Source organism: Marmota flaviventris, chromosome 2, assembly GCF_047511675.1.
Source record: "Marmota flaviventris isolate mMarFla1 chromosome 2, mMarFla1.hap1, whole genome shotgun sequence".
Lineage (NCBI taxonomy): Eukaryota > Metazoa > Chordata > Mammalia > Rodentia > Sciuridae > Marmota > Marmota flaviventris.
This window is the reverse complement of record NC_092499.1, coordinates 90,972,891-90,986,685: the sequence shown is the minus strand read 5'-3', so window position 1 is coordinate 90,986,685 and position 13,795 is coordinate 90,972,891. Positions and strand designations below refer to the sequence as shown.

The 13,795-nt window shown below is 33.4% G+C and overlaps 1 protein-coding gene across 5 annotated transcripts in view; it reads left to right on the top strand.

Moving 5' to 3' along the window:
* The window catches only part of Tmem87a (transmembrane protein 87A), a 57,953-nt gene that overhangs the window by 11,845 nt on the left and 32,313 nt on the right, over positions 1 to 13,795 (top strand). For all 5 annotated transcript variants that reach the window (XM_071608138.1, XM_071608139.1, XM_071608135.1 and 2 more), the window contains exon 7: positions 7,685 to 7,802. In XM_071608138.1, coding sequence (XP_071464239.1) covers positions 7,685 to 7,802 — 118 coding nt within the window. The remainder of the gene's footprint in view (positions 1 to 7,684; positions 7,803 to 13,795) is intronic.

Genomic DNA, 13,795 nt, shown 5'->3' with positions numbered 1-13,795 from the left:
CCAGCTTTTTAATTTATCTTTTGCGTTTTCTGTATTTTCCATATAGATCTGTACTGCTTTCTTAATTATTCCTCCCTTCAATAAGTATTTGTTAACAGGAAACAACTTTTTCAAAAGGACTTTAAATTCCATCTAAAATTATCAATGCTAGAATATAATTGGAATAAAGTTTGGAAAATTAAAAGGCTAAAAGTTATATATGTGCTTTAAATTTTCATAAATACACCTTGTATTAAGGCTTATTTTGCTTTCTAATTTATAATAACTAATTCTTCACAAAATTTTCAGTTAAAAATATAGAGGAAGTAAAATAGTTATCCATGTTTGGTCATGCTTTTTTTTTTACAAAGCTGATTAATTTTATAACAACTTAAGATATAATAGCACAAAACTTTTAAAGTTTTTAATGGTTTTTAGTATATTCACAAGTTGTATAACCACTAACTACTAATTTTAAAATTCTTTATCATGCTGAAAAATAACCTGGTAGCCATTATCAGTTATTTTCCATTTTTCATTCTCCAGTCTTTCGCAATCACTAATCCACATTCTGTCTCTGTAGGTTTGTCTCTTCTTGATATTTTATATAATGGAATCATACAATACATGACCTGGTGCCTGTCTTCCTTTACAGTTTACAACTCTGTCTTAACCTTTACTTGATTCTGCGCAGACCCTTATGATCTGCCAGAGATGAATGATTAGAACCTCCTCAGGTTTCCCCTGGCCTGTGCATAGCTATAGGCATGTGTGCACTGCCCTACACATTTGCCTGGCCACAGATTTCCATGAGTATTTTGGAATTTTTCAAAGTTCCTATGGGGCATCTCATTCTTGACTTTTTCCTCTTCAGTTTTTGTTCTGCTTCTTGATAGCTTCATCTCCTAATGTTGCATAGGTAGCTATGATCTTTAATTATTGTTGCTAAGTGTTTTTGACAAATGCTCTGAGTATGGGATTTTCATGTTGAGTAATCCCTGAGGTCAAATATAGAGAAGCCCTGAGATTGGAGGTTTTCAGCAACCTGCTAGTCAGCTCAGGTCATTGGTCTTTAGGGATCTCCAAATCTGTTTTCCTTTTTCCTGTGTCATCAAATTGCTGTTTTTCAAAGCCATCACCAGTTTCAAGGACATTGGTTTCACGAGCTTGGAAGAAAAGAATGAAATTAGGGTAAACAAAAACTTTATGAGCTTGTTTATCTTACTGAGGTTTCAGCTATTTTTCTTGAAACAGTTCTTGGATTTTTGTGAGTCTTTAATTTCTCAAGTTCCAAAAAAGTTAATTTTGATAGTTTTTGACAGTGTTATCATTACTTTTGTGGATGACTGGATTTTCAGAAGTTCTTATTTGGCCATTCTGCAAGTGTCCTTGCAACCTCCATTCCAATTTTATTGTACAAAAGTTTAAAGTGAAAATGGGGTAGGCATGACAGTGTTCATTACTTTTCTTTAATATTTATTTTTTAGAAGTAGTTGGACACATACCTTTGTTTTATTTAATTTTTTTTTTATGTGGTGCTGAGGATGGAACCCAGGGCCTTGTACATGCTAGATGAGCACTCTACCACTGAGCCACAACCCTAGCCCTCATTAATTTTTTTTAAACAGAATTTGACTATTGTCTTTTTTATTATTATTACTAATATGGATGAATTCACTGTCCAAATTTAGAAAATGTGCATAAGCAAAAAGAAGAAAATAATCACCTATAATGTTACCACACAGATATATATAAATATATTTATCTTCTATGTGCATTTTATATTTATTTTAGAAAGGGAATCTTACAGTGTGTGTTATGGCAACTTTTTTTAAAAAAGAGTTATTTTTACATTTTTAAAGATTTTATGTATTTATTTTTATGTGGTGCCGAGAATTGAACCAAGTGCCTCATACATGCTAGGCAAGTGCTCTGCCACTGAGCCATAATCCCAGCCTGGCAACCTGTTTTAACTTAGCATACTTAACTTTAACGTGTATAATGTGGACATCTTTCCAGTTCAATAAATGTTGTATTGTGTCATTACTTAAATACCTGCATAGTATCTTACTTATATCTTACTGTACCCATTTGTTTTTATTATTTTGTAGTTTTTTTTTTTAAAAGAGAGAGAGAGAGAGAGAGAAAGAAAGAGAATTTTAATATTTATTTTTTAGTTTTCGGCGGACACAACATCTTTGTTTGTATGTGGTGCTGAGGATCGAACCCGGGCCGCACGCACGCCAGGCAAGCGCGCTACCGCTTGAGCCACATCCCCAGCCCCACATTTGTCTCTAGATCTCTATTTTCTGACTTCAGAGGAATTCTATATTAATTAAAGGTTTTGATTTGATTTAAAAGTTAAAATTCATTATTATGAATACAAACAATAATAATGTTGGTGAGGATGTGGGGAAAAAGGTACACTCATACACTGCTGGTGGGACTGCAAATTGGTGCAGCCAATATGGAAAGCAGTATGGAGATTTCTTGGAAAATTGGGAATGGAACCACCATTTGACCCAGCTATTCCTCTCCTCAGTTTACCTATACCCAAAGGACTTAAAAACAGCATACTATAGGGACATAGGCACATTGATGTTTATAGCAGCACAATTCACATAGCTAAACTGTGAAACCAACCTAGATGCCCTTCAATAGATGAATGGATAAAGAAAATGTGGCATATATACGCAATGGAATATTACTCAGCAATAAAAGAGAATAAAATCATGGATGAAATTAGAGAAGATAATGCTAAGTGAAGTTAGCCAATCCCAAAAAACCAAGTGCCGAATGTTTTCTCTGGTGTAAGGAGGCTGATTCATAGTGGGGTAGGGAGGGGGAGCATGGGAGGAATAGAGGAATTCTAGATATTTATTTTTATGTGGTGCAGAGGTGTGTGAAGGAAGGGAGGGGGCATGGGGTTAGAAATGATGGTGGAATGTGATGGACATTATTATTCAAAATACATGTATGAAGACTCGAATTGGTATGAGTATACTTTGTATACAACCAGAGATGAAAAATTATGCTCTATAAGTGTAATAAGAATTGTAATGCATTCCGCTGTCATATATAAATAAAAAAGTTAGTTAAAAAAATTAAAATTAAACTAAAAATTTAAAAAAAGTTAAAATTTTTTCAAAAAGAATTTCTTTCCCTAGCAGCTAATTTTATTTTCTCTGTGATTGCACAGAGTACTTGTATATTAACCAAAATGAGATCATTTTACATATGTCTTGTTTTTTTTCTTTTTTTGCAAAAAGGAGGTTGAACCCAGGGCAAGTGCTCTACCACTGAGCTATTTCCCCAGCCCCATAGATGCTCCTGTTTAATGTTTTTTTTTTCCCTCACTGCTAAATTGGTACATTTAATACTATCTCACCTTTTCGTGACTGCATAGTATTCCATTCACCACAGTTTTAACAGTTAACTTAATCCATATATATTGGGTTGTTTTCCAGATTTTTACTGTTTTGATAGGGTCGTATCCATAATGTCTAGGTATGTCTTTGTGCATATTTGTATTACTTTCTTTCCTCTTAATTCCTAGAAGTGGAATTGCTGAGTCTAAGAATTCTTTTTCTATGCTTTTTCAAAGTACTCTGTAGAGAAGTTTTAGCAGTTTATCATCCTAAGAATGTAAGTGTTTTTTCCCTGCTTGTTCACAAGCAATGGCTGTTATTATTCAACACAGATTTTAGACAGTTTGTTTAGATACAGTGACAATTTATTACTATAAATTGTTTTTAAAAAAATATTTTTAGTTGTAGTTGGACACAATACCTTTTGTTTACTTAGTTTTTTTATGTGATGCTGGGGATCGAACCCAATGTCTAACATGTGCTAGACAAGCATTCTACCATTGAGCCACAACCCCAGCCCTATTACTATAAATTGTATTGAAAAAATTATTCTTGAAGATGAACACTTATGTGCATGTTGGCTGTTTGTAATTGTGTTTTATTCAGTTTCTTCTGTGAGTATCACACTTTGAATTCTCTTCAAGGCTTGAATCCTGTTCCTAGTGAAAAAAAAACCTGGCTGAAAGATGACCCTATTGAATATTACAAGTAATCTTGTGAAATACTTAGATTATAATTAAAAGAAGTAAAAAAAAAAAAAATCTGTGCTTTTATCTTCCTGAAAATTTGGGTCTAAAGTGAATACTTTTAATCCTATTTAAAGGGTACTCAGAAATTCAGTACCTCCACCCTGTTTTATTAAAGTTTTCATGAAGCATGCATGTTTGTAGAGGAAATGTCCTTTCCCTGTCTCTTCTGTTAAGAAAGGATTGATAAAAGGAATGTTTTCAATATTTTGATTGGTTTTTAAATTTAAGCAATAATTTGATATTTGTTATTGTGATTTTTAACAAATTAATAGACTTTATTAGTTTTAGGTTTACTAAAATATCCAGCAAAAGATACAAGTAGTTTCCATGCCCCACTCTGTGCCTGCATATTCAGCCTCCTTCACCATCAATGTACTGTAACATTGTAGTACAGTTGGTATAATTGATAATCTAGCATCCACACATCAGCAGCCAGTGTCCATAGTTTTCATTAGGGTTCACTCTTAGTGTTTTATATTTTGGGTTCTGACAAATGTATAATGACATTTCCACCATAATACTATCATACAGAATAGCTTCAGCCTTCTGAAAAGCCTCTGTCCTCCTCCTGTTCATCTCTCCCTCTTTCCTAACTCATGGCAATCACTGATCTATTTCCCTAGTTTAACCTTTTCCAGAACATCATATGGTTGGAATCATACATATATGTAGCCTTTTCAGATTTGCTTCTTGCTTTTAGTAATATTTATCTAAGATTCCCTTGGGTGGTCTGTTTAGTCCTAAATAGTCTTCTATTGTCTGGATGTATCACAGGTTTCTTCATTTGGCTGTTGAAGGACATCTGATTGCTTCCAAATTTTAGCAGTTATGAATAAAGCTCCTGTAAACGCTTGTGTACATGTTTTTGTTTTTTAATTGTATTTAGGTGAATGCCAATGGGTGCACTTGCTAGTTTTATGATAAAAGTATATTTTGTTTGAAATCATTATAATTCCACCAGTGCTTTATTAAAAACAGAATGTATTGGAATTAAAACCACCCTTGTAGTGTGCTTTTCTCCCAGCAATGATAACTGGAATCCCACATGCAGCTTTAATTATCTTACCTTACTGATGGTTGTGGAAAGTTCTGCTGAAGCCAGATGCAGTGGTGCAAACCTGTAATCCCAGCAATTTATTTGGTAGAAGGAGGTTAATAGATTAGATTACAAGTTTGAAGTCAGCCTCAGCAATTTAATAAGACTGTGCTTCAGAATTAAAAGTAAAAAGGACTGGGGATGTAGCTCAACAGCATTCTTGGGTTCAATCCCCAGTACCAGAAAAAGAAAAAGAACCTGTTGTTGAAAGGTTGTTATAGTGTTGGGGCACTATCATGAAGGCACTGTTTTTAAGACCGATCTTTTAAGGTGGAGGAGATAATTGGTAATTGAGCTGGTATGATAAAAGACAAGCTCTGGGGTCAGATGTCCTAGATTTCAAAATTCCTCTTCGTGATTAATACTTTGACTTAGGATGGATAGTTATTCTCTTGTGTGCCTCTGTTTTGTGCACAGTAAAATGGAGCTCATAAGAATGATGTCATTGAGGTTACCAAGTAGGGGTGTTTAGGTTTCCACTCTTCCACCAAAACAACTATTACGCTGGTGAAAAATTTCACATACCAACTTTCACAGAACTTTTTTTTAAGTTCAAAAATTAAAAATAACTAAGAGAAGCTTAGTAGGGGAAAGAAGCTGCCACTTTGTCCAGTAGACAACAGACTTTAAATGAACTGTCTCACATATTTTCAGACAACTAAAAGAAACCAGGAGGACATAGAGATAAAACAAAAAATATATTAAAAAAAATAAGAAATGTAAAGTTGAAAAGTACATTAAAGGAAATGAAAAATTGTCTAGAGGGGTATTTTTGAGCAGGCAGAAGAGAGAATGAACTTGAAGATAGGACAATTGAAATTGTCCATCAGAGGAGCAGAAAGAAAAGAATGAAAACAAGTGAACAGAGCTTAGAAGACCTGTGGAACACCATCAAGTATACCAACATACACATAATGAGAGTATGAGAAGGAGAAAAGAGAAAGGTACGAGAAGACTAGTTGAAGAAATAATAGCCAAATTTGATGAAAGCTTGAATTTCATAAAGATTGAAAACCATCTCAAACTTGAACTCCAAGCAGGAATGAAAAACAATTTTTTATGTCCATGAAATATCATTCATCCATAAAAATGAATGAAATACTTAAACATGTTTCAACAGAGATGGACCTTGAACAAGTGTGTTAAATGAAAGAAGTCAGCTCAAAAGGACAAATAATGTGTGATTCTTTCCATATATGAAATGTCCATAACAGAGGAATCTATAGAGACAGGAAATAGACCAGTAGTTTTAAGTGGTAGGGAGAAGAAGAGATGGAGTGTTATTGATTAATGAATAAAGATTTCCTCTTGGGATGTTGAATATGTTTTAGAATTCCGTGGGGGTGATGTTTGTGCAATATCATGCATGTACCACATTACGTGTGAATTATACATAATAAAATTGTTAAAATTATGATATGGAATTTACCTCAAAAAATGTAAAAAGAAGATAATAGTACCTATCTGATAGGATTATTTTGGGGATTTAGTTTGTAGTAAGGGTTACATTTACATGCCTAACAGTGCTTGGCATATAAATGTTTTTTAAAACAATTTTTTTTTTTTTTTTTTTTGGTGGTGGTGGTGGTGCTAGGGATGGAACCCAGGACCTTGTGTAATCGAGGCAAGCATTCTACCAACTGAGCTATATCCCAGCCATAAATTTTATTTTTACAAGGTCAAAATATGTACATTCCAGAGTTAAATGCATACTTTTGTTAAATCCTGGACTCTGAGACAATTAATCAGTACCTTTTGAAATTTGTAAGAGTAGTTTTAAAATATATAAAATTAATAACAAAGCAGTTTATTACACAAAATAAATTTTATTGGCTAATAAACAAGTTCAGGAAAGGGTCAGTAATTCTGGATAATAGAACATACTCTAACCATGGTGTTGAAGCTGTGAATTTTCCTCACAAACTCTGCAAAATCTTGTCAGAGGACTTGAAGGCTATTAACTTCTCTTACTTCAGCAGGCAATGACTCTTGCCTCCCATATAGACTAGCCCAAGATAAAATTTTTTATTGAAGTATGAGACTGTGTCAGAAATTCTGGTAGTTTTGGAAAAGTCTTTGAGCAAAGGCAATTAGATTCAGGAATTGATGTATATTATTCATGTTCATTGACATCAAATTCCTTAATTTTGTGATAACTGTAAAACGTAACTCAGTATCCTAGCATGCCAGGCTTAATGGTTAAGTGATTTTTAGTTGAGATTTTCTATGGTAAAAAGTAAATACATTAAATGTGACTTTTGTTTATAATAAGATACAAGGTGTTCTGTCTTTCAGTAATTTATAATCCAGCAACTTTATTGTTTGTACTGTAGACTTATTTTATTTGTTATACCTACTGTTTTAATGAATGAAAATTAAGAACTCTGCCATGTTTCTGAGGTATATTCTGTAGCAAAAACCTCATATTATATTGCTAACTTGTGCTCTTAATTCTTAAGACCTAAATTTTGATGCCTTTTTTCCCTCTCTAGGTAATGCACGAACCATTGCAAACCTGGCAAGATGCACCTTACATTTTTATCGTACATATTGGCATTTCATCCTCAAAGGAATTATCGAAAGAAAATTCACTAAGTAATCTTTTCACCAGTAAGTTCAATTCATTTCTGTTTTAAAAGTTTGTGTTAATTTTTACTTGTGTCATTTATGGCAGTAGGGTAACATTTTTAAGCAAGGGAATAATTTAGTAAGAAAGTTCTTGTGAAGTGAAAAAAGTGGAAGAGAAAAATTAACATGTTTTTGTACTCAGTATTACCATTCAGTCACAGGCACTTAACATATCCTTTCTTCTTAGATATTATAGATACTGGATTTCATTTTCCTTGGATTCTCTTTTAATTTTTTTTTTTTTTTTTGTAATTGTAGATGGACAGCATGCCTTTATTTTGTTTATTTTGTTTGTTTGCTTTTATGTGGTGCTGAGGATAGAACCCAGTGCCTCACATGTGTAAGGCAGGTGCTCTGCCACTGAGCTACAACTAATTTTTAATTATTATAAATGTTCTCAGGGTTCTGAACCAGAATTGTCAAAACTTGGTTACCAAGTCAAAATTTTAAATTTTAATTAACCTTGGTTATTTTTCAGTTCCTGAAGAATTATTTTTTAAATTTTCTTTCATACATGTACTTAAAAAAAATTTTTTTTTAGTTGTAGTTAGATACAATATCTTTATTTTATTTATTTTTATGTGGTGCTGAGAGTCGAACCCAGCGACTCTCATGTGCTAGGTGACCACACTACCACTGAACCACAACCCCAACCCCACCTCAAGAATTTTTCTTAAGTGTTCTTTCTGTTGTTTTTTGTCAGTGCAGTCGTTGCTTCTTGCCTGGAGTTTGTCAATACCTTCCTAACTGATTGTACTTTCTTGGTGTCTGTTTTATATTTTCTTTTATTTTGTAGCTTTCTTTCTTAGCTTGATTTTTTGTTTTGTTTTGTTTTGTAGTTGGACACAATCTTTATTTATTTATTTTAATGTGGTGCTGAGGATCGAACCCAGGTCCTTACACATGCTAGGCAAGCGCTCTACTGCTGAGCCATAATCCCAGCCCTTACCTTGCTTTTTAAAAAATTTGGTTTAATTAGTTGTACATGACAGTAGAATGCTTTTTTGCACTTTAATATATCATACATAGATGGGATATAATTTCTCATTTTCTGAGTGTACATGTTGCAGAATCATGTTGGTCGTGTAGTCATATATATATATATATTGTAATGATGTCTGTTTTATTCTACTATCTTTCCTATCCCCACATCTCCTCCACTTCCCTCTACCTAATCTAAAGTAATGCTGTTCTTACCTAGTGCCACCCCCCCTCTTATTGTGAATTAGCATCTGCATATTAGAGAAAACCTTCAGCCTTTGGTTTTATGAGATTGGCTTATTTTGCTTAGCATGATATTATCCAACTCCAACCATTTACTAGCATATGCCATAATTTCACTCTTCTCTAAAGCTGAATTATACTCCATTGAGTATATATACCAATTTTATTTTTCCATTCATCTATTGAGGGAAATCTAGGTTGGTTCCATAGTCTAGCTATTGTGGATTGAGCTCTATAAACTTGGTATGGCTGCGTCACTATAGTATGCTGATTTTAAGTCCTTTGGGTATAAACCAAGGAATGAGATAGCTGGGTCAAATGGTGGTTTCATTCCCAGTTTTCTGAGGAATCTCCATACTGCTTTGCATAGTGGTTGCACCAATTTGCAGTGCCCCCAGCAATGTATATGTGTACCTTTTTCACCACATCCTCGCCAACATTTATTGTTGCCTGTACTCTTGATAATTGCCATTCTGACAGGAGTGAGATGAAATCTTAGAGTAATTTTGATTTTCATTTCTCTAATTGCTAGAGATGTTGAACACTTATATTCTTCTGTGAAGTGTCTCCTTAGTTCCTTTGCCCATTTATTGATTGGGTTATTTGTGTTTTTTTTTGTTAAGTTTTTTTGAGTTCTTTATGTATCCTAGAGATTAATGCTTTATTGAAGGGGCATGTGGTAAAGATTTTTCTCCCAATCTGTAGGCTCTCTCCTCATGTTATTGTTTCCTTTGCTAAAAAGAAGTTTTTAAATTTGAATCCATCCCATTTATTGATTCTTGATCTTTTTGCGCTTTAGGAGTCTTATTAAGGAAGTCAGATCCTAGGCTGACATGATGAAGATTTGGGCCTGCTTTTTCTATTTCTATGAAGAATGTCATTGGGATTTTAATAGGATTTGCATTAAATCTGTATAACGCTTTTGGTAGTATGGCCATTTTGACTGTATTATTTCTGCCTATCCAGGAACATGGGAGATCTTTCCATCTTCTGAGGTTTTCTTCAGTTTCTTTCTCTAATGTTCTGTAGTTTTCATTGTAGAGGTCTTTCACCTCTTTTGTTACATTGATTCCCATTAATTAATTAATTAATTTATTTACTTGAGGCTATTGTGATTGTGAATGGAGTAGTTTTCCTAATTTCTCTTCAGTGGATTCATCACTGATGTATAGGAATGCATTTGATTTACGGGTGTTGATTTTATATCCTGCTACTTTGCTGAATTCATTTATTAGTTCTAGAAGTTTTCTAGTGGAATTTTTGGATCTTCTAGATATAGAATCATGTCATCAGCAAATAGTGATAGTTTGAGTTCTTCTTTACCTATTTGTATCCCTTTAATTTCTTTCTTTTGTGTAATTGCTCTGGTTAGAGTTTCAAGGATGACGTTGAATAGAAGTGGTGAAAGAGGACATTCTTGTCTTGTTCCAGTTTTTAGCAGGAATGCTTTCAATTTTTCTCCATTTAGAATGGCCTTGGGTTTAGCATATAAATAGACCACAATACAATAATACTGGATTACTTTAACACACCTCTCTCACTACTGGACAGATCTTCCAAACAAAAACTAAATAAGGAAACTGTAGAACTAAATAATACAATCAATAATTTAGACTTAACAGACATATATAGAATATTTCATTCATCAATGAACATATTATGCTTTGTGGCATAAGATATGGTCTGTTTTTGAGAAGGAGCCATGTGCTTCTGAGAAGAAAGGATATTTGTTCATTGATATAACATCAAAATCTCTGGGACACTATGAAGGCAGTACTAAGTGGAAAGTTTATTGCATTGAGTACATTCATTAAAAGAATAAAAAGTCAACAAATAAATGACCTAACACTACATCTCAAAGCCCTAGAAAAAGAACAACAAATCAACACCAAAAGCAGAAGACAGAAAATAATTAAAATGAGAGCTGAAATTAATGAAATCGAAACAAGAGAAACAATTGAAAAAATTGACAAAACAAAAAAGTTGGTTCTTTGAAAAAATAAATAAAATAGATAAACCCCTGGCCATGCTAATGAAGAGAAAATCAGAGATAATTCAAATTACTGAAATACAAGATGAAGAAGGAAATATCACAACAGACACATCTGAAATACAGAAGATAATTAGAAACTATTTTGAAAATTTATACTCTAATAAAATAGAAAATATCAAAGACATTGACAAATTTCTAGAGACATATGACCTACCCAAACTGAATGAGGAGGTCATACATGATTTAAACAAATCAATTTCAAGTAACGAAACAGAAAACAACATCAAAACCCTACAAACCAAGAAAAGCCCAGGATCAGATGTATTCTCAGCCGAGTTCTACAAGACTTTCAAAGAAAAATTAACACCAATACCCCTCAAAGTATTTCATGAAATAGAAAAGGAGAGAACACATCTAAACTCATTCTATGAGGCTAATATCACCCTGATACCAAAACCAGACAAAGAAATTTCAAGGAAAGAAAACTTCAGACCATCCCTGATGAACATAAATGAAAAATTCTCAATAAAATTCGGGCAAGTGCCATACAAAAACATTAAAAAGATAGTACACCACAATCAGGTGGGATTCATCCCAGGAATGCAGGGTTGGTTCAACATACGGAAATCAGTAAACATAATTTATCATATTAATAGACTTAAAAACAAGAATCATATGATCATCTCAATAGATGCAGAAAAGGCATCTGACAAAATACAGCACATTTTCATGTTCAAAACACTAGAAAAACTAGAGATAGTAGGAACTTACCTTGCTTTCTTAAGTAGAATATGGAATAGAACCAATGATGGCAGTCTTCTTTATCTTGCTTCTAACTTTACTGGCAGTATTGGCAGATTTCACCCTTAAGTACAATGCTGACTATAGATTTTTCAAAATACTCTTTTATTTGGTTAAGGATTTTTTTCTCCCAAGTTTAGTAAGTATTTTTCTCTCTCCTCTTTTTTTTTTCTTTCAGTGCTGGGGATTGAACCCAGGGCCTTGCACATGCTAGACAAGCACTCTACCACTGAATGAAATTCCCAGACCTACTAAGAAGGAATACTCAATTTTATCAAATAGTATGATGATATAAATAGGCTTTCTCTTTAATATTTTAGTTTAGTTTAGTTTTTGATACCAGTGATTGAACTCAAGGGTATTCGACCACTGAGCCACATCCTCATCCTATTTGTATTTTGTTTATAGACAGAGTCTCACTGAGTTTTGCTCAGTGTCTTATTATTGCTGAGGCTGACTTTGAACTCAAGATCCTCCTGCCTCAGCCTCCTGAGCTGCTGGGATTATAAGCATGTGCAACCACCCTGGCTCTCATTTAATATTTTAATGTGATATATTAACTGGTTTCTAATTTTAGATCATTTTTAAATTTCTGGGATGCCACTCCTTGGTCTTGGTACACATGCCTTTGTGCCCTCTCATACATATACAAAAACATTATTTGGTTCTGTTTGCTAGTATTTTTATTAAGTTTGTTGTTTGTGTTCAAAGTAAGATTGGCCTATACTTTCCTTTTCTCATACTGTCTTCCACTGGTTTTTGGCATCCATGTTATTGTAGCCTTACACAATGAATTGGAGAATGTCCCCTATTTCTATATTCTGTGGAGCAGTTTTTGTAAGGGTAAGATTACCCATTCCTTGAATGTCTGGTAGACCTGACCAGTGATTCTGCTCTGACGTTTTGTTCTCCCCAGATATATTTTAAACTATTCATAAATTTTCTATAATAATAATAAATGTTTTACTTTATTTTTTCTATTTTTCTTTGAACTTTTTTTTTGAGGAATTGTACTTCATAGAAGATTTTTAAGTTGTGGATGAAGTTATTGATGGTATTTACAAAAATCTATATCTAGCTTTTAAAAAATCCTTAATATTGCTTTTGTTTTCTCTTTTTAACTTGTTAAGTCTTCTTAGAATTTTGTTTTGTTTTTATCATAATAAATCAGCTTTGGATTTTGTCAGTTTTCCCAACCATTTTTTTGTTTATTTCATTAACTGCTTTTATCTTTTATTTACTTTTAAGCTTTTATGATTTTTGTGTTTAATGCTTAATTCCCAATTCAGAAATGAGTGTTATTGTGCCTTATAGTGATAAGGGATTTAGCAAATTTAGGCAAACCAGCAGGTGGTGGGGTATGATTTCTGGACCCATAATTTTATGTGTATCCTTCAGGCTTCCTAGGCCCATGACTTTCTAATGGATAATAGTCTCAAGGAGAAGTTGCTGGCATTTATTTTCAACCTTCTTTCTTTGAAAAGGATGGAAAAGAGGCCCTCTTTCATTCCCACTTGAGTTGCCTTCATGCATCAAACCCGACTCTGGTTTCTCTTCTTTTTCTTTGAATCCTACTAGTTTCAGTGATTTATAGGAAATGCTGCCAGAGCTTGGTTTTGGGCCCAGGATCCCACATGGTCAGGGATTCAGCCTTCTGCACTGTTCTGTGTTTCTGTTCAGTTTTCATTCTTGGAAATGTTTGTTTTCTTTTAAGCATACTTTAAAAAAAATACATATGTATATATTTTAGTTGTCCGTGGTCCTTTATTTTACTTATTTATATGTGGTGCTGAGAATCGAATCTAGGGCCTCACATATGCTAGGCAAGCGCTCTACCACCCAGCCACAACCCAGTCCCTGTTTATTTTTGAACTTGTGCCCTTTTTTAAAAAAATACTTTTTTAATTGTAGTTGACACAATACCTTTATTTCATTTATTCATTTCTATGCGGTGCTG